The following is a 25,061-nucleotide window of genomic DNA, read 5'->3' as shown; positions in this document are numbered from 1 at the left end:
CGGAGAATTTGAGTTTGCTTTTTCTGAATTTGTGTGAAGTTACTTTCCTCCTTTTGAAATGGTTACAGATGAGTTTAATCGTGTTACCAGTTCAACTTGTAGGAAAAGAACCACATTTTGAATGTTTTATGTACTGTATGTTGAGGGGGAAATTATGCTGATAAAGAATGGAATGTCCAATAATTCTGAAAAATAACCTCGAGACTTTAATAACTTCTCGAGTTTAAATTTTTGTGACTCAAAAACGGCAAATGATTCTCATAAAATCAGGCTAATTTGACTTCATCAAATTTGAAGGGAATGCAACTAAAAGAAAATGTTAACTCTTAAAACCTTATTAATATTCTGTATAATCTATGTAGTGTCGTTTTTTTGCAATATCTGTGGTTCTTGGTCACGTTTGTTGTGCTGTATGTACACTGATGCCAACGCAGATGTAAATGCCCCAAAAGGTAGTTTATCCAGTTTATCTGATGGGTTGGTGTTAGTCAACCAGTCTCCCAGGACTCTAAGCTTTTTGACTCAAACTGGTTATTGGCACTTAATATATTAAACTCAGATTTCCAAAGGTATTTGATGGATTAAGCTGTAAAGCATATATAACCAACATGCCATTTTAATCAGGGTTCCCTTTGTTATAAATTCAGATTTTGTTGTACATGAAATGTGTCCTATAGCATAACATGTTCAGAAACAATACAATGAATGGAGCACAAACATCACATCTTGTGAAGAGGCAGAAATAATTTGTAAAAAGTCAATGGCTGAATAGACTAATGTAAGGTGGGAAATAAGCCATGTCCGACTCGAATGATATGAATTGCGTGTTCAAAGCGAATGTAAACAGAATTTCTTGATTTGCTAAATTGCCATAATCGTGTAATTTACGTTATACATTTGACGGTTTGCGCTTCGACAGGCAACGCCATTTTGAGTGACTCTGATTTGAAGCGACTCATAAAATTCGTTTTTTTTTTTTTTTTTTTTCTCCTTCCTGACTTGGCGACTAAGACCTTCCAGTTTTAAGTGGCGTTCTAATATTTTTCCTGGTTGGAGATTGGAAAACACTTCCCACGTTCCTCGAATGCAGCATTACTCCACTTCATGTTTATGGGTATAACTGGCATCACAAAATGGCTGGGCCTGTAAGATGTATTTTGTGTTTAAACATTTTCAGCATTATCAGTGGCCCAACATTCAATAATGAAACCGGTCGTTTCTGTCGCCATGACACGACCGTTCTCCACACCTTGAGGCTGCTTAGCCCCTCCCCTCCTAGATCTACTGCAAGGATATAATTCCTTGACACTAACAAATTTGCATACACAAATGCTTTGACTACCAATGAGCTTTTTTTGTAATTTATACTCGCTGGTTGTCATGCGCGTTAACTACTGTCTGTGCACATTAGATCATTTCCAAGAGTTTTGTACTGGCCAGTACACTGAATTTTTAGCGTCTTATTCAGATTTGAGTGTTAAAGACTAGTTACCCGATAATGCGTCAGTTTATTCCACTTTAAAGTAAATACAGTAGTACCTCGACATACGATCACTTCGACACACGATCTTTTCAACATCCGTTAAATCTGACTCTCCATTTTTTTCTACATCCGATGACATGCAATACGGCGATTTATGACAGCGCCGCCATTTTTTTGTTTTTCCGCAAGACTGAGGCATGGTGGATTTTCTTGTGAGAAATCGACATGGGTTCCAAGAATGTTAGTGCAGGTGGTGGAAAAAGGTGAGGCTTACCCATAGGTGGAGTTTGACTTTTGGGGTAGGGGGGGCATAAAATGTTGAGCGACCCGAAACGTTTCTTCCACGAATAATACGAATTAAAATAAGTTTTTTTTTTGTTTCCCATCATTTTTGAGGGGAATTCTAAATCAGGCTGCTTGGTACAGCTATACTTTTCACCAAGATCGTCATCTATTGAATATGCTACGTCCGCCGGTGTCAACAGATGTACTGTCAAATTTTGCACCCCATCAGAAATTGCAACTTTGTATTATAAATGGCCGCAAATACAGCGGGTAAAGTAAACACTACAAGCTTTCTTTGAAAAGAATATTTACGTACGTTTGATCATGGACTGACATGTAGAAAAGTTCTCAGACACATTCTGCCATGTTAGCTGTACACGACAACTGCACGCTGCTCTATCCCTGTTTGTCTTCGCCGTGTAGTTAAGCATCAATTTACGCCATATTCGTGTGTAACAAGTATGTTTACGATGTTACTTGTTTACTTAACACCTGTGGATAACATTTAGAATCCAATTGAATGTGAAAGAGGGCTTAATCACCGCCACAACAGCTGTGGGAACAAAATATTATAAGGGTGCAAAATTTGTTGTACAATTAGCGTATTTAGTGGGCAAATTGAAACTCCGCTCACCATTTTGGCGGTGCTCTCTGGCTTTTCATGGTCCACATTTTCAATCCTTGGTTCTTGCTCAGTAGTTGTCGATTTTGAAAGCTTAGGTTTGAAAAAATTACGTAGGCTATATCCATCTTGCCTCTTCATTCCTCAGGTGGTTTTAGCTAAGCAAAGTAAATGACCAAGGTGCTAGTTTTGTTACTTTGTGGGTTTCTTGTATAACACAACTTACTGAAAGGTTTGACAGATCTTTAGAGAACAGAAGATAGGCATCATCAACATAAACAGCTCGCCAGTGGACAGTTAATCAGCTGTCTCGAGCTCGCTGCGTATCTCTGACCTCCGTGTGCTGTGACGAGCAGAAATTACTAAACGAACATGCAGATACGATTTGCTCATATAATTACAATCGTCACATGATCTGTTTGAAAATGAATTTTGACCAGTTATAATTTTTTTTTGTTCATTTCATTTATTTTTGCTGTTTTATTGCTTTACAACTTTTACAGACAATAAACAAAAATTCTTAATTTTAAAATCATAGGAAAGTCAATTACATGCAATGACACCTATTTGTCACTAAGCCCCCCCCCCCCCGCAAAATCCGCTTATGGGCTTACCATTGAAATGAAGATAGAAAGGATAGAAAAATGAGCAGGGTGTGTGCGTCCGTGAACTGGCCCGACAATATGGCCATAGAATGTCTAACATCTCGACGGTCCTCCTCCATTTGCCAGTCTGTTAAGGTGACAATTATGATTGTAACACCGCCAAAAAATCGCCAGCTTCATTAAGTATTTAATCATTTATTTCAGAACTGCAACACGCCTACACTGTAAATGCTAACATTCAAATTAATTAAATTTGATAAGTGAACTAAACTCAGTTTTCATCAACCTGTTGTGAACACTACTTTTAAATAAGTAAGTAGTAATTTGGGGTTGGAGAACTTGCTTAACTTGATATATCCAAGTTAAGTCAAATTAGAAAAAATAATTTATTGTACCCAATGTCCTTTGCGCGTTCTATCAGACATGCGCAGATCTGCCCTGCCTACTTTCGCGCTCTTTCCAACACCTTTCTCATTTATTTTCGCCATTGTGGGTTTATTTGTCCTCAGCACACTGATTTGGTAAGTAAATATTTTACTCTTTTGTAAACCGTCTATTTGTCTTGTTGTAGTGTAGTAGCCTGTGTGCTGCCAGGGAGGAAAAGTGTCAATTACATCAAATATCACCGCTAGCAAGCATGCTATATGACCGTGACAGTAACCTCATAATTTTCAGAAACAAATGTAGACTACAGTTTATGGTAAACTACCATTTATGCCGGCGTTTTGAATTCTTGGTGATTAAGTTGACAGACGGGGCTCGTAACGTTTTTTAGGCGATGGGAGAGGTTTTTAAAACCGATTTAAAACAGTTACCGAGCGGTTTTAAGTTAGCTGGACCGAGGGGAGGTTCGCTTCCTGTTTTCAAAATAAAAACACTAATTCTATCATTAGTGGGTGTTTTATTTTGTGAAAATAACAGGAAGTGCCTTAGTCACTACGGCCAGCTTGAGTAGCGCCGAATTTCCACGTTGTGGATCTAAACGGCTACTTTTTCACGTAAAAATGTTAGAAATGTCGATAAAGTGATTTATTTACAGGGTTAGTGCTAGAATTAAGTCAGCTTCAGCCTGTCTATTTCGGCTCAGGTAAGAGCTAAATGCACACTCAGACTTTATGTAATCGGTTCTTGCGTTAGAGCAGTGGTCCCCAAACTACGGCCCGCGGGCCGTATCCGGCCCGCCTCCACATTTGGTCCGGCCTCCTGAACCCCCAATAGTGTTATCTATTTCCTGGCTTTTTTTCTGTGAAGAACCCAAACAGGGTTATTTGGTTATTATCTATTTAATTATTAGTGTTATTCATTATTATATGATATTATATCATATTATATTATGTTATTTTTATTTTATTTTGTTGCGTGAAGAATCCAGAAAGGGTAATTTAATTGTGGCTTTCTGAAAAACAATACATTTTTACATTTAGGCACTGCTGCAATCGTCACACTGTTTCTGTTACAAACTGACCCGGCCCCTCATCAGAGAAGGGAAAGTCATGTGGCCCTCACAGGAAAAAGTTTGGGGACCCCTGCTTTAGAGTGTTTGTCATCTGCACTTCCATTTGCTTTTCTTCATGTGCAGTGCTCCCCCTCCATGTTTGATCAAACTGCACTGATAATTTGAAATTGTTTTAAAATGCATTAATCACAAAAATCGGAGGACTAGATCACATTTCAGAGTGCAGAGATCACAGTCGATGCTATAACAACCTGGTGTGTTGAAGGTTGGTCATTTATGTGCCTATATTTTGAAATTGTCGCCTTAATTTTGTGTTCTTTTTCACCGTCCCCCAATCAGGCTGAAGCAAATGGTCAGAAGTCCACACATACCTCAGTCTCTGCAGGTATGTCTCATACACTGATCAATGAATTATTTAACATTTGTATTTGTTGGGTTGGGATAACAAACATGCATTAATGTTTTTACAGATGGATTAAGAAATCAATTGTACATCTCAATTTGAATGTTAAAAAAATAATCAATTACATTAATTTTAAAATAACTCATTATTACACAGTTTGTGAATATTAAAATCGTTGCAGATTTTAATTTGTGATTAAAAATAATTGGACATTTTAATTTGTAACTGTTAAGAAAAAAATGTAACTTTTTTTTTCTAACAAGTTCTCAATGCTGAAATTATTATGTCTTTTCAGGTCAACCAGAGCAGTATTCTCTAATGCAGTGGACTTGTAAGTACTGCACATTTTCTGCTGGAAAGAGAGGCTACTTGCTTAAGCATGACCACTTAAAACATGGTTACCACACTCGGACATCCCTACTCCCCATGTCTTCATAAGGACTGCCTCTGCACATTTAAATCTTTTAATGCACTCAAAGTACACCTATCGACATGGCACTCTCAAAAAGATGCAGACAAAAGTGGAGAAACTGCATTTGACTGTCAGTTGTGCAACTTTGTGGAGCCTTGTTAAGAAGCAGACCGCTTTACCCATTTGCGAAGACATCTTAAGCTGAGGCAAATGGTTACTTGCATATATCAAGACTGTAACTTTCAGAGCACTGTTTATTCTACCTTCACTGCACACAAAAGCAGAAATGTGAAATGAGTTTGAACCATAGTATGGGTAGGACATTTGTGTCTAAATCATTCAATCCCAATAAAAGTTGCTTCAATCAAAAAAAATATTTTTAATGAAAGAAAAAGAACCTCTTGCTAAAATGTTTTTTTTGAAAATCTATATTTTTTGAAATATATATTTTTTTTTATTGACGTGTCACTTTTTTTGCAAAGCATAAAGTTTTAAACTTTTTTTTTTAAAGTGGAAAAAGTTTTTGAAGGCACTTTTTTTCGATTGAATCATTTTGACACAAAGATACGATTTCAACGCTACTTCCGACATGTTTGAGTGGCAGGTGACTACGCCAATGGCATAAAAGCATGCAGCAAGAATAATGGCCACCAGAGCTCCATCGAGCCATCGGACTCTGTTTGAGTCCAAGCCGAAAATAGGGCACCGGTACGTGGGTGTGAAATCGGCATCTCACTGGAGTGCCTGCGATGGTATGGTGCGCTGCTGCTTAATGTCATTCAACAAAGGGAACTTCACCCGCTGCCCTGACGTGATGGTTGGCAATCGTGGTCCAACCGCAGTGTCGCGGCGCGCCGGTACGTGAGTGGCCGACGAGCGGCCCGACACTAGCCTGCCCAGTAAGCGAGTGGACTACCGGCGAGTCACCGGCATCCGCGCCGGGAGCCCCCTTCGGGAGCCCCGTCGCTTCAGCTTTGAATGAGTGTTGTGTCACTCGTGGGCCGTCCACTCAACAGCCGGCCTCTGCGCCGGGGAGGGGGGGTGATATCGGTGTCCGCCAGTGTGCCGAGACAGGACACCGTACCATCGCGGACACTCTGGTGAGATGCCGATGTCACACCCCCCTACCGGTGCCCTATTTTTGGCTTGGACTCGAGCAGAGTCCGATGGCTGGATGGAGCCCTGGTGGCCATTATTCTTGCTGCCTGCTTTTATGCCATTGGCGTAATCACCTGCCACTCAAACATGTCGGAAGTAGCGTTGAAGTTGTATCTTCGTGTCAAAATGATTCAACCAAAAAAAAGTGCCTTCAAAACTTTTTCCACTTCAGAAAAAAAAAAAAAAAAAAGGCGTTGAAAACATTTTGCTTTTCAAAAAAAGTGACACGTCAATAAAAAAAAATATATTTAAATTAAAAAAAATTTTGCAAAAGATTTTTTTTTCTTTGATTAAAAATAGTTTTTTTGATTGAAGCAACTTTTATTGGGATTGAATGATTTGGACACAAATGTCCTCTACCCATAATATGGCTCAAACACAAAAAGGATTGCTTCGATCAAAGAAAACAGTTTCAATGAAAAATAAAGTGTTGAAATGTGAATTTCTGAGTCTCAAATATTTTTTCACATTCAAACCTTTTTTTCTACAATTGATTTTTTTAAAGTTACTTTTTCTTCGATTGAAAAAAAATATATATATACTAATGACATACTTTTGACTAGAAATTAGACTTTTTTTTTAGACGATAGAGCTTAATATGAAATTAGAATTTGAATAAAAATAAGACACATATTCTTGGTAAGATTTTAGGTTTCTGAGGTGTATAACTCCAGTACACGTTTTGCATGTACTCTTCTGGTGATGTGAAAAAAACAAGGTATCTTGTTCACTGTTTCAGGTGTTAAAGTGAAATTTGAATTTGAACTGAGTTGAGTGTTTTAAAAAGAGTTCTGTATTTTTATATTTATTTTATCACTGCTGCACAGTTTAAACCATGGGGCAATGTTGATTGTAGTTCGTTTTGATCACTAATATTGTTGGAGAAATCAGAACTGTTAGCTTTACCAGAGCTCAAGCTCATGTTGTAATGGGCCATCAGGCAATGTCCCACAATACGAACTTTCAAACTCAGCTCAAGCAGTGGTTGAAAGCAAATCAGTCTTGCAATCACTGACTTTTAAGTTCTTAGTAACGTATTGTATTGTTGTTTTATTGTAATCTTTTGTTATTTCTTTCCTTTTTGTATATTTGTGTCACCTGTTTAGGGAGTACAGATGTAAATTAGCATATACTTGCTACAATCTGGCATATTTACATCTTTTTAGATGTTCATCAATGTGCACTGTCCCTATTAAATAAATAAATAAAAAGAATGGGCAACTAGTTTGTTGCCATGTCTTCAATGCTAAGTTAATGTCCTGAAATTATGAAAATAGGATCTCTCCTGTTAGTCTTTGGAAATCACAGGATAGGAGTGAACATTGATGCAGTTCAGGTATTATTCAGTAATTTCTGTCGCAAAAGGTTATCTTAGGTACTTATACTGTACTTTGTATGAAGTGCAAAATGTTGGCAAAAGTGGGTTTATAATTAATCCACTGATTGTTCATTGATACTGAGAATTAACCAAACACTGTTCAGCCTGCCAGGAGCCAGTGTCTCCCATTAAATGCACTTTTGAGCATTTTAAAGTAAACTTTAATTCCACTGAGTTAATCCAATGAGTGTTCTCCATTTATTGTGTTTTGGGGGTCATTACTATTAGACAATGTGTTTTTAATAAAATTAGTATGTGCAGTTGTAATTTCTATTGTGGAATTCTTTTAGGTCAAGAAAATTAAGTTGACCTGAATATGATGGATGAAATGGAAAACTAAAGATAATTACCGGTAATACACAATTATCACTTGAATACTGCACTCAAAAAAAAAAAGTTACTACAATTATTTGAGTTAATTTGAGTATTGTACACTCAAAATAAGCAAGTTACTGTAATCCAGTTATTTAAGTTAGTTTGAGTACCGCCAACTCAAAATAAACAAGTGACTATAATCCAATTTTTTTAAGTTAATTTGAGTACTGCCAACTCACAATAAACAAGTGACTATAATCCAAAATTTTTAAGTTAATTTGAGTACTGCCAACTCAAAATAATTAAGTTAATCTAATCTAATTCATCTAAGTCAACATAAATTAAATTTTTTAAGGCAGCAAGTTTGCATATTTTTTTTTAGTAAAGTCAACTTATAATATTTTACAGTGTACTGTCCGCCGCAGCTGAACATGAAAAGTGAAAGTTAAAAAGTCCTCTCTCACTGATTAGCTCCCATGAGCCCTCCCCTCACTCCAATCCAATGACATCACTTTACTTGTTTCCGTCCATCAGCGCCTCTCCTCGGCCTCATCTAGCACTACAATCTCATCCTGCAAATCAAATTAAAACCATCATCAACCAAAGGCAGCGCCGCTTCGATTACACAAGACATATCAATACAGCCAACCTTCGTCCAATTCCCAAATCATCAGTACCCCTTATAAAACAAAATTATCTGAAATTGGCGTTATTTAATTCCCGATCAATCAATAACAAAACCCACACTCTTAATGAATTCATAACAGAAAAGAACCTAGACATTCTCTGCCTCACCGAAACCTGGCAAAAACCATTAGAATATCTCTCTCTTAATCAAACCACTCCCACTGGATTCACATACCTTGATAAACCCCGCACTGTTGGCAGAGGAGGTGGCATTGCTATTATTTACAGGAAAACTATCAAGACAACTGCCATCTCAATTCCGTCCGTCCCTTCATTTGAACACCTTGTCTTTAAACTCTCCGGCCCTTGCCCTCTGGTTACTGCTATTATTTACCGCCCCCCCAAACCGCACCCTTCTCTTATTTCTGACCTGACTGACATGCTAACCCAGTTATTTGCCATTTCTCCATCAATTCTCCTCCTGGGTGATTTTAATCTGCATATTGACGACTCTAGCAATAAATTGGCCACTGAATTCCTAGAACTGCTACAATGTCTAGATTTCACCCAGCATATTAACTTTCCCACACACAGTCAGGGTCACATCTTGGACCTCGTCTGCTCCTCCAACCTAAATATCCAGCAGATAAACAGCTACAACCTTCATATCTCTGATCATCTGGCAATAACCATGGACATTAACATTCCTATCCCCAGAATCAAACAAACCCGTACCATAACCTTCAGAACTCTTAAATCCATTTCTCCCACAGCCTTATCAGCCTCGCTCACCGGGTATCTGTCTACTTCACCTGCCCCGCCATCAAAGGACCCCACTGTCCTGGTAAATTACTACAACACCATACTCTCTTCCTGCTTAAATCAGCACGCACCTCTCAAAATGAAAACAGTTTCTTTTACACACTCTGCCCCATGGTACACGCCCATACTCCGCTCAATGAAAACCCGGAAAAGACAACTTGAAAGACTCCATAAGAAAACCGGCCTAACAGTTCATCTAATAGCATATAAGGAACATCTACAGCAATATAAAGAAGCAATCAACACCGCCCGGACCACCCACTATGCCAACATTATCCGCTCCGTCTCCAACAATTCCAAGGCTCTTTTTTCCACCATAAACTATTTGCTCAAACCCCATGACAACTCGTCAGCTTCATTCACTCCAGAAAAGTGTCAATTATTTCTTTCATTTTTCCAAACAAAAATAGACAACATCTACAGAAACCTAAATACCTCCAGGATCTGTCCCATTGCTTTACGTACCCCTCCATCCTTCCTTCCATCTGCCTCTATGCTCACTCCGATCAAGAAACTCACTCAACTTTCTCCAATATCAACCACTCAACTTGCCACCATAATGTCTGGAATTAAAACTACCACCTGCACCCTAGATCCCATTCCCTCTGTTCTAATAAAAGACTGTCTCCCTGTAATCTCCTCACTTATCACTGACATCATTAACACCTCCCTCCGCTCTGGCTCTGTCCCCCAAACTCTCAAAATGGCTGCCATCACTCCCATCTTAAAGAAATCTGGCCTAGACCCCGATATACCAAGCAATTACCGCCCCATCTCCAATCTCCCTTTTCTGTCAAAAATCCTGGAAAGGGCCGTGGCCTCTCAACTCAAAACCCACCTCACCAATAATAACCTGTTTGAACTCTTTCAATCTGGCTTCCGATCACAGCACAGCACCGAAACAGCCCTTCTCAAAATAACCAACGATATTCTTCTCTCCTTGGATTCCGGACAACTCACCATCCTCATCCTTCTGGACCTCACTGCTGCCTTCGACACAATCAACCACACCATCCTGCTCTCCAGATTAGAATCTTTACACATCACTGGTACCGCACTTTCCTGGTTTCGCTCCTACCTCACTGACCGACAACAATTCATCGCCATCAATCATTGCACATCCCCTCCTGCTCCCCTACCACAAGGTGTCCCCCAAGGTTCAGTTCTAGGTCCCCTCCTCTTCATTCTCTACATCCTCCCCCTTGGTCAGATCATCCGCAAACATGGACTCCAATTTCACTGCTACGCTGACGACATCCAAATTTACATAACCACACAACAAATCTCGCACAGCACCCAATCCACACTTCAAAACTGCCTCAGTGAAATTAATTCCTGGATGCAAGAAAACTATCTTCAACTCAACAGTAACAAATCAGACATAATCATCTTCGACCCTGCAGCCCACATCATAGACAGTCAATTCTCCCTCACCCTCAACAACTGCACCCTGCCTTTCTCAACACATTCCCGCAACCTTGGTATCATTTTTGACAATAAACTCAGATTCGACCACCACGTCAACCATATCACCAGAACTGCCTTCTTCCACCTCAAGAACATAGCCCGTCTTCGCCCCTCCCTCACCTTCTCTACTGCTGAAACCCTCATCCATGCCTTCATAACCTCCAGACTTGACTACTGCAACAGCATTCTCTTCGGTTCTCCATCCAAACTCATCAATAAACTACAATATATCCAAAACTCTGCTGCACGCCTTCTCACCCAGACCCCCTATAGGAACCACATTACCCCCGTCCTCCACAAACTGCACTGGCTTCCTATTTCATACAGAATTCAGTTCAAAATCATCCTTCTCACTTACAAAGCACTCAATAACTTGGCCCCGCCCTACCTCACAGACCTTCTCTGTCCCCACACCCCTTCCCGTCACCTCCGCTCTTCTAACAGAAACATCCTCGCACCGCCCAAACAAAGAACACACCGAACTAGGGGGGACAGAGCCTTCTCCGCTGCCGCCCCCTCCCTTTGGAACTCACTCCCAAAACCCATTCGTTCATGTTCAGACCTTCCCACATTCAAAAAACTGTTAAAAACTCACCTTTTTAAACTAGCTTTTAACTTGTAATTATTTTCTTGTTTTGTTCTGTCCACGTTGTTTGCTGTTTCTGTTCCTACTGTAAAGCGTCTTTGAGCATTGGTAAAAGCGCTCTACAAATAAAATGTATTATTATTATTATTATTATTATTATCATGTCAGCCAAGCGTTGCATTCACACACACCACGCAAAACACATCCGCCACATTAGAACCAGATTTGTTACATTACAGGTATTATAATTAGATTCTTATTCCGATTTTTATTCATAACTTATTTGTTTTGCTCTGTAATTGCTATTTGCAATAGTAGCAGCAGTATTTATCAAGGATTTAGTGTAGGTTTTGGGGCTGTGAAATGAATTAATGGATTATAATGTATTCTTATGGGAAAATTCTGCTCGACATATGACCATTTCGACTTACATACAAGGTCCTGGAATGAATTAATTTTGCATGTAGAAGCAGCCAGTGCTTAAGTTGTAAATCATAAGGTGTTGAAACGCAAAGTACATATGACCGCGCAGGGATGACGAGACGAGCACAGGTCCTGGAACATACGCAGAAAATGTTGCTGAAAAAGACACGCAAATGCCCACTTGCCTTTCTGTGGGACTTAAAAGTCTCTATTTCAGATAATATCCATGGTATAAATCTTATGACAACAATTTACAATTATTTAGGCTATACTCTTCACAGCACGGGCAATTGCCCACATAACAACAGGTGGGACTTACAGTAACGTACAGTCTAACTTGTAAAACATTAAAAAAAAAAAAAAATTTAAATCTGAGATTTCAATAAATAACCCAAACCCATTCTTTTGTGAGCCCCCCCCCCCCCCCCTCCCCAGGTCTTCTCTGGCCCCAAACCTGAGTTTCTCATAAGGGTACTGGCCTGTTGCTCCGGCTGTTTGTGGTCTACCTGGCTGACTGCTGGCACTTTAGCAAACCCCTACTCTGGGTGGCGCTGAACCTGACTAGCTGCTGCCACGGTGGCACCCTATTGCCCCGGCTTGGCTGGCTATCCATGAACCTGGCTAGCTGCTGCGGCGCTAGCCTCCTACTGTTGGCATGCCTCATCTGTTAGCCTGATTACTCCAGCTGCCCTCATTGCCGGTTGTTGCTTTTCTGACTTGTTTTGAACCATCTTCCTTCTTTTTGAAAAAAGATAGTAAATGCAACTGTCTTTCTGGCATGTTGAAATACTGTTTGACCCTGGCTGCTTGCTCCCCAGATGCCGCAAATTTCCAAAGTTGTTTTTTTTCTCTCATGTCAGGGGCGTGATTTGTTGGTCCAGCTTTTCAGTGCATCAACAAATGTCTTTCAAATCACGTTAAATTTTTATAAACAACATGCAATTCTTGGGATTTGTTCTGTAAATGAATTTATGCAGATTATTATTTTATTTTATACTGTAATGTCCGTAACTATGCACAGTTAAGACTGGAGAGCTGTGAGGTAGTAGGAAGCGAGGGGGAGATGGGCAAGGAGCAAAAGGTAGCGGTCGAATGTGGCGGTAGTCCGCTGTTGTTTTGTTTATTGTTTTCTTATTGTTGCCACAATAAAGTGGAGAAAGCCATCAACGACTCCTCTCCTTCTTTCCCCCCATTTGGGCCTATTACAATACATTTTTAAAAACGTTTTTATATTATTATTATTATTTTCTATATACGGGAGTTGCCGGATCTGCACAAATAATTCAAGGAACACAGGGGGCCAAAATCAAGAGGTGCCGGATCTTGTTCCGGCAGGATCCAGCACAAATTAACCCCTGGAGGTTGGCACTGAATTACTTTTTGTTCTAAAAGTTGGTCATCTAAAAGTTGGTCATTTTTCACCTAAATCAAGAAAAAAATGCTTTCAAATCATGTTTAAAAATAAATGTATTCTTGAATTAAGAACATTTCTGACAAGAAGCACTTAAAATAATAAATACACTAATTTACTGCTTTAAATAAGGCTGTTAAACTAATTTTCAGCTGGACGTTTTTCTTATTTCAAGAACCCTGAATAAAATTTATTTGAAGCACTGGCAGATAATTTCACTTATTTCTAGTAGCTTCACATTGAAAAAAGGTCATTTAACTAGTTTTAAGGAGGTGTGTTTTTGCAATGTACAATTAAGTCGAATTTTCTGAAATTACGGATTTTTGTTTGATGTGCCACCAGGAGATTTTAAATGTCCCCATCTTGCCACCCTTGTAGAAAATTTCACCAAATCACCACTACATTACCACATTGAACGAAAACTTTTTTTTTTAATTTTAGGAGGTAATGGAATAAAGTCATAAGCGGATTTTAAGGGGGGCCACGGGACCAAACCCCCCCCCGGGTGGCCGAAAACTTTCATTGCATGTAATTGACTTTCCTATAGACCCCACTCACCAACGTCACACATTGACGTGTCGCTGTATCCGGCCGCCATATTGTCCGTCATTGTTTATCCATCTTCTCAATGGTTTCAATTTGTCGTGCAATTTATAGTGCAATTCATGGAAGCCCCGGTGCATTCAGACGCTGTAAACCAGGGGTGGGCAAACTATTCCACAAAGGGCCGCAGTGGGTGCGGGTTTTTGTTGCAACCCATTAAGAAGACACCTTTACACCAATCTGCTGTTTTACAAGTGCAATCAGTCAAGTGCAGTCAGGTGCTTCTCATTTCTGCTGAAACCTCATTGGTTCAACTATCTGTGCTGGGTCAGTTGGAACAAAGACCAGGACCCACTGCGGCCCTCGAGGACCGGTTTGCCCACCCCTGCTGTAAACTCGTTGGATGCGTTGCATAAAAGGCGTTATGTGGAAAAGCTTCAGTCTATCCATTCGCCAGATCCATATTTGATGCGTAAATCGATTCTTTTTCGACCCCAAAATGGAACAGTACCATCCACCTACTGGCCTATCACCTGCCTCAGCACCACATAGAAGCTCCTTTTAGGCATCATAGCGGCTAAAAAGAGGAGGCACATGGAGCAATACATGCACAGGGCACAGAAAGGGATTAATAACACCAGGGGAGCCAAGCACCAACTACTGGTGGACAGGGCAGTAGCCAGAGACTGCAAGGCCAGGAGCACCAACCTGTGCACTGCCTGGATTGACTACAAGAAAGCCTATGACTCAATGCCACACACATGGATACTGGAATGCTTGAAGCTGTATAACATCAACAGGAGACTAAGGACCTTCCTCCAGAACTCAATGGGGCTGCGGAAGACAACTCTAAAAGCCAACTTAAAGCCGGTTGCACATGTGAGCATCAAATGCGGTATTTACCAAGGAGCTGCTCTGTCACCCCTGCTGTTCTGCATAGGCCTAAACCCCCTCAGCCAGATCATTACCAAGAGTGGTTTCGTATACCGGTTCCGAAGTGGAACAAACATCAGTCACCTCCTCTACATGGATGATATCAAGCTGTATGCCAAGAACGAGCGTGACATTGACTCCCTGATTCACCTCAGGAGAATAGACAGTAATTACATCGGGATGTCATTCGGACTAGATAAGTGTGGGCGAATGGTCTCCAGAAGAGGGAAGATGATCTCAACTGAAAGGGCTGAACTACCTGAAGGCAACATAACAGATGTGCAGGACAGATACAAATACCTGGGGATCCCACAGGTTAATGTGAACCATGAGGAAGCAACTAGGAGGTCTGCCAAAACCAAAAACTTACAGAGGGTGAGGCAGGTCCTCAAGAGTCAGCTGAATGGCAAATATAAGATCCAGGCCATTAACAGCTATGCCCTACCAGTAATCAGATATACCCTGCCGGCATCGTATCCTGGCCGCTTAAAGAGATGCAGGCCACAAACATCAAGACAAGGAAGCTCCTTACAATGCACGGAGGGTTTTACCCTAAGTCCAGCATCCTGAGGCTTTACACAAACCGGAAAGAAGGAGGCCAAGTACTAGTGAGCATCAGAGCCACTATCCAGGAGGAAACTACATCCCTCCAAGAGTACATCATGAAAATAGCCCCCAGTGTTGACCTGCTCGGTGAATGCCTCAGGCAACAGAAGCCCAGTAAGGAGGAAGACCCTGAGGGGATATCATGGAAGTACAAGCCCCTGCATGATATGTACCACCGACAAATTGAGGGGGGTAGCTGACATGGGAAAAATATACCAGTGGCTGGAAAAGGCCGGGCACGGAGGCACTGAAAATGGCAGCACAAGAACAGGCCCTAAACACAAGATCAATAGAGGCCGGGGTCTATCACACCAGTCAGGACCCCAGGTGCAGGCTATGCAAAGAGGCCCCTGAGACAGTCCAGCACATCACAGCAGGGTGTAAGATGCTGGCAGGCAAGGCATACATGGAACGAAATCACCAGGTAGCAGGCATAGTGTACAGGAACATCTGTGCCGAGTACGGACTGGAGACCCCAGAGTCAAGGTGTGCGACACCTCCGAAGGTGGTCAAGAACAACCGAGCCAAGATCCTGTGGGACTTCCAGATCCAGACAGACAAACTGGTGATGGCCAACCAGCCTGACATAGTGGTGGTGGATAAACATCAGAAGACAGCAGTAGTGATAGATGTAGCAATCCCGAGCCATAGCAACCCTGGGTGGGCGAGACAACGATTTTTTTTTTTTTTAATATTAGAAAAAAAAAATTTTTTTAATTATTTTTTTCTTTGATTGAAAACATTTTTTTTTTTGATTGAAGCAACTTTTTGGGGGGATTGAATGATTTAGATACAAATGTTAACAATATGGCCCAAACACAAAAAGGATTGCGTCAATCAAAGAAAACTTTTTAAATGAAAAATTCAATGAAAAAGTTTTCAAATGCAAATTTTTCAATCTCAAATATTTTTTCACATTCAAAAACTTTTCTCTATGCTTTAAATTTTTCTTTTTTTGATTGAAGTGATTTTCTTTTAGAAAATCTTTATTTTTTTGAAGCAACTTATTTTTTGATTGAATATTAAAGACAAAAATGTCCTAGCCACAATTTGGCCCAAACACAAATCAACATTATTTCAATCAAAAAAGTTGCTTTACAAAAAAAAAAAAAAAAAAAAAAAAAAACTTGACTATAATTAAAAAAAAAAATTTTTAAATAAAAATAAAAAAATTCAAAGAAAAATAGCTTTCACGTGCATTTTTTTTTGTGTGTGTGTGTTTTTAAGTTTCAAATTTATTTTTGCATTCAAACACCCTTTTTCTGTTAATTGAAGCGACTTTTTTTTGGTTAAAAATATATATTTTGATTGAAGCAAAAAAATTTTTTTGATTGAAGCAACTTTAAAAAAAACAAAAAAACAAATACACAAATCTACCTCCATATGGCTCCGCCCAGGGAATGCATTTTTTGACTATGGTAACTACATTGGCACGACACCGGCGTGCGTACCATATTCAGTGGATGACAATCTTGGCGAAAAGTATTGCCTAAGCAGCCTGATTTAGAATTCCCCTCAAGAATGATGGGAAACAAAAAACGCTCATTGTCAACCTATTATTATACATATTCTTGTAAGTTAATTTTATTGCTGACATTGCGTTTTAGGGTCATCAACATGTTGTGCCCCCCCTGCCCCAAAAGTCAAACTCCGCCAATGGCCACCCAGAGATTCTAACTGTCCCCATCTGGCCACCCTTGTGAAAAATTTCACCAAAATCACCATCATTACCACACTGAAAGAAAACGTAATTTTAGGAGGTAATGGAATAAAGTTCCAGCCATTAGTCATTTACTGTAGTCACATTTACCATCTTAATTTGAAAATATAACCGGGGGAAAGGTGGTAATTCTCGTCCACATCCTCTTGACGCAACCCTGTAGCAATGCCTGTCCGTACCTGGATGAGACGGGTCCGCACCTCACCCGTGTACTTGCCCACCCACGGCTTCGAGCACCACACGGACTCGAACGCTTCACGCGGAGAAGGTTTATTTCATGCATCGTGAAGGGTGCCGAAAAGGATCCGGCGTCTCTCCGGACTTGATGCTGCCTGGCGACGAGAAGAGGGGGCGGGGGGTTCGCCGCCGCATCTGTTGCCTGGGTGAATTCATGATATGCTAGCATCCAGCTAGCTGTATTCCAAGGCAACGACGATGTTATTTTTTTAATTCACGAATGACATCTATTTCTTTTGCTGGACTGCGTCCCATGTTAGTCTTGTGTAAATATTCGACTCAGTAAATAGCGGAAAAAACACGTCGGTAGACGTGAGGGGACGTGAATGTGTAGAAAGGGAGGGAACGGCGGCTAGCTTGCTAGCTGGATGCTAATTGACTCGTAGGATATGCGGCCACTGTTCAACATTGCTGCTGGCTAGTATGGACTTCCATGCAGCAGGACACAGGTAAATGCAATGATAACGCTGAATTCGGTAGCCAGCTAGGCGACCATGGAGTCTTTCTTGCAGATCGCACCCCACTCTCTGGCCATCGTGCTGTCCAGGGTCGGGGCTGGGGAGGCGGTAGGGGCGGCCGGGGTGTCGGAGAGCGACGAGCTGCCGAGACATCACACCGGCTATGAGATATTTGCCGATTTCAAAGCGGAAAACGCTCAACATCACGTATGGAATCAACGGATTACCGAGGCTGTGTCTGACACTTTCTTCCTTGGATGGATAGACGAGCATGTGCTGCTTATACAGGGGAAGGAGGATCACCTGGAGGTCCTGAGGGAGGGATGGATGCGGAGGTCCCTTAACCCGCCCAGAGGATTCACCATCAAATACCTGGGTAAGTTCTCCATGTACCTGCCTTTCAGCAAAAATAAATAAATAAAATCCCACTTTTCACACTACTTTTGACATTGCTAAATCAGCCCAAAGTGGGCATTTCAGCATCTTTGCATATTTTGTTTCACCTACTTCATATTTATTCAATTTTTCCATTCAATCACTGAAAATGAAAAATTTTGCTGAATAAGATTTGTGCACCAGTCAACAGGTAATTTGCTCCACTCGCGAATTGTTCTGGCTCTTACCACATATTGGCATGCTCAATAAGATTTTGTTCAGGGTTTATAGAAGGTGACTTTGGTCCTTACCCGTTCTTGAGTATTTTAGCTTTGCTCTTCTTTAGGGTATTTTCTCCCAGTTCACCCCTCATAGTTTTGAGTTCCCTGTTGCTAAAGTAAATCAAATAATAAAACTAAAACAGTGTCTAATACTATTTCAAATCGTATTAGCCAGTTTTCCTTCCTATCAAAATTTACATTAACTAGCACCGTGAGCTGATAGGACATTATCTAGACTGGATGTTCATTGTGTGTTGCCAGTCAGAAAGGTTTATGTGGAAAATGTCTAGAGATATATACAATATTTAATTCATTTTAGTGCTGCAACGATTAATCGATTAACTCGAGTATGCCAGAGATTTTTGTTAGCCAAGAGTAATATTCTAACCACTGTTGTTAATAACGGCGTTAGAGTATAATGGCGTTACTAACAGCGTTATTTTTGTCAGTAATGAGTAATCTAATTAAATTACTTTTCCCATCTTTGCAATGCCGTTACAGTTACTGAGGATGTGAGGGCGTGTGTTTCTACAATTTGGTTGAATGACGGGAGATGTTTGAGAGACACTGAGAGAGCAGAGCGAGAGACGGGAGGAGGGAAGGGGGTGGTGACACCATTGCAAACATGATGCTAGGTGGCTTGGAGCGTTAGCATAGCATTCATGTTGTCGCTAGCATTAGCATTTAGCTTGGCGAGCGTCATATTAAACTCTTGGATAACTTTTAAAAACATTTTTATACATACAGTTTGTGGTGTTCAGGTGGGTACAATTATTGAAAATAATGGACTGTTTTCCTGTTCGGTATGCTTTATCATCACCAAGTGGCCGTTGTGTTTGTGGATGCCACAATATACCGTAATAATATTTTTTGGTTTTTATTACCAAAAATAGTCTCTTGCTCTAAACTTTTCTTGAATGATGTATCCATAAACCTTGTGTGATTTTTATTTATTTATTTTTTTAACCAAAATAACAAGACCAAAGATAAAAGAGGGAAGGGATTCGGAGCCTCACCTGCATGTTGAAAAATATATGTGTATGGCGGAAAACACTCCGGTGACTTGAAGTTCCGCTCTGAGACCCCCAATATGGCCAAATTTCAAAACTGTCCTATAGACCCTACCCACCGACGTCACAAAACCACGTGCTCGCTGTATGGTTCCGCCCACTTGTCCGTCATTTTGTCTCTGCATTAGCATTGGTTTCAGTTGATCGAGGAATTTAAAATGCATTTCATGGAAGACCCGGTGCTTTCTGATGCCGTAAACTCACTGGATGTGTTGCATAAAAGGCGTTATGTGGAAAAGCTTCGTTCTATACAGTCGCCAGATCCATATTTGATGCCCAGATCGATGTTTTTCGACCCACTGTCTTCGCCCTGTCTGCCTGACATCTGCTAAGCTGATATTTACAATTATCTTGTCCACACAAAATCAGCCTATTCTCACGAAAATTTGAAAAACTTCAAGAGCTTGGAGGCTTATAAATACTTCGTTGCTGGTTGGGTGAAACAGGTCCTCGTCCACGAAAATTCGGCAGGAATCTATCTTGTGCTTGGAAAGATGAGTTACGAAATTTTCAATTAAAAATCTTTTGTTATTGCTAACATCCACTGTCAAGTCTAATGTATTTCATGTCGTTTGTCAATGGAGTTAAGGCTTTTAATGTTTATATGGTTTAGCGATAGCACTCTCACTACATACATACGTGTATGTTGTCGGCGATTAGCCTAGCAATGATCTTAATTGTGGTTATTTGTCAGCCCAAAACCCTCTAAGTATATCTTAAATGCATCTTACCGGATATAAAATGACTACTACATAGTCTGTGGTGATTTTTTTGGTGCCCAGTTTTCACGTCGAATTGCAGCCGTCCATTTCGCTCTCCTCTTTGGATCCCTCGGAATACGGTAAAACTTCAAGTCTCTCCTTCCATCTTCTCTGTTAGTGCAACCAACAGCCACACACGCCTTCACCATTTTGATTATTAATGTTAAGGAGCAGAAAAACACGCCGTAAATAGGAGGAATGTACGTAGCCGTAACAGGTTAACACTATGTTTTGACGGACAGTTGGGCGGTACCATTCAGGAGAGCGGAGTTGTGACGTCACGTGGGTAGGGTCTATATGCATGTGTGATACATCATTGGAAAGCTTAAAATCTCAATTTTCTGGGGGAAAGAAAAAAAATTGAACAGGAGGGCATTTAAAAAAATAATAATAATAACTAAACTGCAAAACCCTAACTGGAGGTGAGGGCATAATTAAAGATGCCATGATTTTAATGAGATCGCGTATTTACTTCTTGTCCATCCAAAAACTCCATGTAGCATGTATCACCGAGTGTCACGACACAGCTGTGAATGGCCACAGCCGGATTTTGGGGGGATTTTATGGGTGAAACATGGTAATATAACAAGGATCGCGATGGAGAAATCTCAGATATCAAGGAGTGGTTGAGATTTTTTTTTTCTTCATATATTTACTTTTATTTATTTATTTTTTTTCCATTTTTCTTTGTTTGGATTGATTATTTATCATCTAAAATATTGGGGGAAATGCAACAGTAACAAAAACAATACAACTAAGCGATAGTTATGAGGTAGATGTCCGTGACTGATTTACAGACACAATTTTTTTTCATTGTGACGTAATTTAAAAAAAAAAAAGTTTACAATATGCAAATGAATAACTTTTTAGTCTTTAAAATAAATAAATAAATATTAGATATTATACATAAATTAATGATTCTAAGCTAAAAAAGGCAGACATTACGAATAATATAATTACTTACCTTCTTTATATGGCTTGGTTGAAATAAAAGCGGTTGCGCGACGTCTGTAAACAGGGGGCTCCAGGGTAAAATGGAAAAATTAAAAATAGTTCTGGGGCTTAATGTGCCATGAATCTGCAATGGCAGAATATAGACATATTGTTCTATCAAACACAACAGTTCGTTTGGCTTAAAATACAGCAGTTTATTTTAAAGAGGGGTGCAAGTGCAGAAACTGCTTTTTCAGCCTTGTCTATGTTTTCCAACGTATTCATTTTTTCCATTCAGTCACTTAAAATGAAAAATTTTGCTGAATAAGATTTGTTCACCTGTTGACAGGTAATTTGATCCACTCGCGAATTGTTCTGGCTCTTTCCACGTACTGTTGTGGAAATACATATGTTCAATATGATTTTGGTCAGGGTTTATAGAAGGTGACTGGGGTCCAATTATTTGGTCCTTAGCCATTCTTGAGGATTTTAGCTTTGCACATGAAGTCATTTTCCGCCAATTCATCCCTCATAGTTTTTCGTTCCCTGTTCCTAAACTAAAACAAATGAATAAAACTAAAACTGTGTCTAATAGTATTTCTAAATCGTATTAGCCAGTTTTCCTTTCTATCAATTTTTATGTTAGGTATCACTGTGAGCTGATAAGACAGTATCTAGATTGGAAGTTTTGCCAGCCAGAAAGGTTTATGTGAAAAATCTCACATAGACTTCATAATGATATTGACGGGTCAGATTTGACCTTCAGTGCGCCACGCCTTCAAGTAGGGGGCCATCACACAATCGTCTTTAGTTATTCGCAGTCGGTCACAGCGACACATGCAGCGAAGATACAAACAGGAAGGATTATTTCAGGATTGATTTGTTTGAAGATTCAAGGTAATTATTATATTTTTCATACCATGCATGCATTTTGAAACGTGAAAAAAATGAAAGATAGAAATTAGCCGCTACAGCATTGGCATTATACTTCGCAATATTTACGTAAAATAAATGCTACCTGCTTGTTTTTTTTTTTTTTTTTTGCTTTTAACCAAGAATGGAGACTCTTTTACGTCCATATCTATAAAGAATTCAGGGATTTAAGCATATATTCACAAGAATTTTCTACGGAAAAAGTTCTTTGTTTACATATGCCCGCCGCTAATTTCCTTACTGACTAGCCTCATAGTTCACAATATTTACTTAAAATAAATGCTACCTGCACAGTTTTTTTTTTGTTTTTTGCTTTTAACCAAGAATCAAGACTGTCTTACGTCCATAGCTATAAAGAATTCAGGGATTTAAGCATTTATTTACAAGAATTTTCACCGGAAAAGCTCTGTTTACATATGGTGGCCGCCACATTTACTGACAGACTAGCATCGTACTTTGACATATTTATGTAAAAGAAATGGTAACTGCACGTTTTTTTTTTTTTTTTTGCTTTTAACCAAGAATCGAAGAATCGAGACTGTTTTACGTCCATGTCTATAAAGAATTCAGGGATTTAAGCATTTATACGCGATGATTTTCACCGGAAAAGCTCTGTTTACATATGGCGGCCGCCACATTGACTGACAGACTAGCATCGTACTTTGGCATATTTACGTAAAATAAATGTTAACTGTACGTTTTTTTTTTTTTTTTTTTTTTTTTTGCTTTTAACCAAGAATCGAGACTGCTTTACGTCCATATCTTGAAAGAATTCAGGCATTTAAGCATTTATTCCTAAGAATTTTGCCCGGAAAAGCTCTGTTTACATATTGTGGCCACCACATTGACTGACAGACTAGCATCGTACTTCGACATATTTACGTCAAATAAATGCTAGTTGCACTGGTTTTTTTGCTTTTAACCAAGATTCAAGACAGTTTTACGTCCATATCTATAAAGAATTCAGGGATTTAAGCATTTATTCTCAAGAATTTTCAATGAAAAAAGCTCTTTGTCTGTGATTCCACTCAGCTTTGATGGCCATGCCAACAATGCAGGCCCCCTTTCAATCGGCCCCGTGTCCTGTCAATATCATTATGAAGTCTATGAATGTCAAGAGATAGATAAAATATTTAATTCATTTAATATTTAATTTATCTCCAGTCGATCAATTTTCTTTTGGTTAAAATTTATTTGATTTTCAATCTTTTATAGAAATGGTAAAAAATCGTAGGAAAGACATGAGCTTCAATAACGACTCCTAAACCAATTTAATTACTAAAGTCCAGAGATTCTTCTAAGCAAAGAGTAATGTTTCAACATCCCAGGATCTTTGAAATTATTGGGACAATGAGCACATGTACCAAAACCCCCTCTGTGCTGTACTTTCAAATTTTATGAAAATAATCCTCATCCGTATCATGTGATTAAATGTTCTTCAAATATGGAAATCTTAAATCAGAAATTTTAAACTGTTCAAAAAGTCAGGTTTGAGTCCAGCTTTTCAGCTCAGTGTGCTTTTTTGTTGCAGGGAAGAGGATATCTTGCAACTAGACTGAAATGTTGATATGTAAATTCTAGAAATTTTGGTTGAAATTTATTGACGATGTGGGATTTGGAGGATTATGTATATATTTGTCGACATGTATCATTTGCACTACGAATGAAGTGGAGTGTCTCCTAGATGCATGAGCGATCTTATTACTACAGTTTTTTTTCTAAATGTACAATTGTACAATTTACAAATGAAATCCAAAGTCATTTGGGATTGGCTTCTGCTCACCTGCAACCTTATCAAGCATCATAAAAAATGGATGGATGGACAGTCATCTGAGCTTGGTATTTGTACATCCTATTTTAGTCTGCAAGGACAGAGACTAGGCATCTCATGTTTAACTTCTTTCAAAAAGCAGTTTTACTGCCCTCTCCAGCTTGCTAATGCAACAACGCAGGAGGTTGTGGTACTCAGTCACACAAGGCCACAATACTGTACAGACGTGTTGGCAAAATATGTTGTGGACTGATGAAACCAAGTTGAATTGTTTGGGGGTAACACACAATGTCATGTGTGAAGGAAAAATGGAACAGCTCACCAACATTAACATCTCATTCCCACCTTGAAGCATGGTGGAGGGAGCATCATGATTTGGGGCTGTTTTGCTACCTTAGGGCCTGGAAACCTCTCAATCATTAATGGAAGAATGAATTTAAAAGTTTGTCAGTATGTTTTGCTGGAAAACCTGAGGCCGTCTGTTAGACAGTTGAAGCTAAAAAGAGGATGGATGCTGCAACAAGACAGTGATCCAAAACACAGAAGTAAATCAACTTCAGAATGGTTTCAGAAGAACAAAATACACGTTCTTGAGTGGCCCAAAGTCCAGACTTTAACCCCATTGAGATGCTGTTGCAGTGACAGTGATTCATGCCAGCCATCCCAGGAATCTGACTAAACTACAGCAGTTTAGTCGAGAAAAATGGGCCAACATTAGTCCTGATCGATGTGCCAGACTGATCTGCAGCTACAGGAAGCGTCTGACTGAAGTTATTGCTGCCAAAAGGGGGGGGGGGGCACAAAATACTGTCATTGCTTGCATAATATCCTCATTAAAATATGACAACCCATAAAAAAGTTTTGGGTGGTTTTAGTAAAGGCAGACAGTGTTTTTTCATCTGTGTGATTTTGACAAAGATCAAATCATATTTGATGACGATTTTATGCAGAAATGTGAGAAATTCCAAAAGGTTCAAATACTTTTTC

The 25,061-nt window shown here is 39.6% G+C and overlaps 1 protein-coding gene across 2 annotated transcripts in view; it reads left to right on the top strand.

Moving 5' to 3' along the window:
* Window positions 1-17,388: 17,388 nt before the first annotated feature.
* LOC130923955 (storkhead-box protein 2-like) overlaps window positions 17,389-25,061 on the top strand; it is a 76,378-nt gene continuing 68,705 nt past the window's right edge. Inside the window, exons 1-2 of one of the 2 annotated variants that reach the window (XM_057850144.1) lie at window positions 17,389-18,157; window positions 18,239-18,326. In XM_057850144.1, the coding sequence (XP_057706127.1) occupies window positions 17,987-18,157; window positions 18,239-18,326 (259 nt within the window). In that variant the 5' untranslated portion in view covers window positions 17,389-17,986. Of the gene's footprint in view, window positions 18,327-25,061 lie in introns of both variants that reach the window. The other variant, XM_057850143.1, reaches the window with a different exon arrangement.

This window comes from Corythoichthys intestinalis, chromosome 11, assembly GCF_030265065.1.
Source record: "Corythoichthys intestinalis isolate RoL2023-P3 chromosome 11, ASM3026506v1, whole genome shotgun sequence".
In the NCBI taxonomy this organism is placed as follows: domain Eukaryota; kingdom Metazoa; phylum Chordata; class Actinopteri; order Syngnathiformes; family Syngnathidae; genus Corythoichthys; species Corythoichthys intestinalis.
This window is presented reverse-complemented; position numbering and strand designations above follow the sequence as displayed.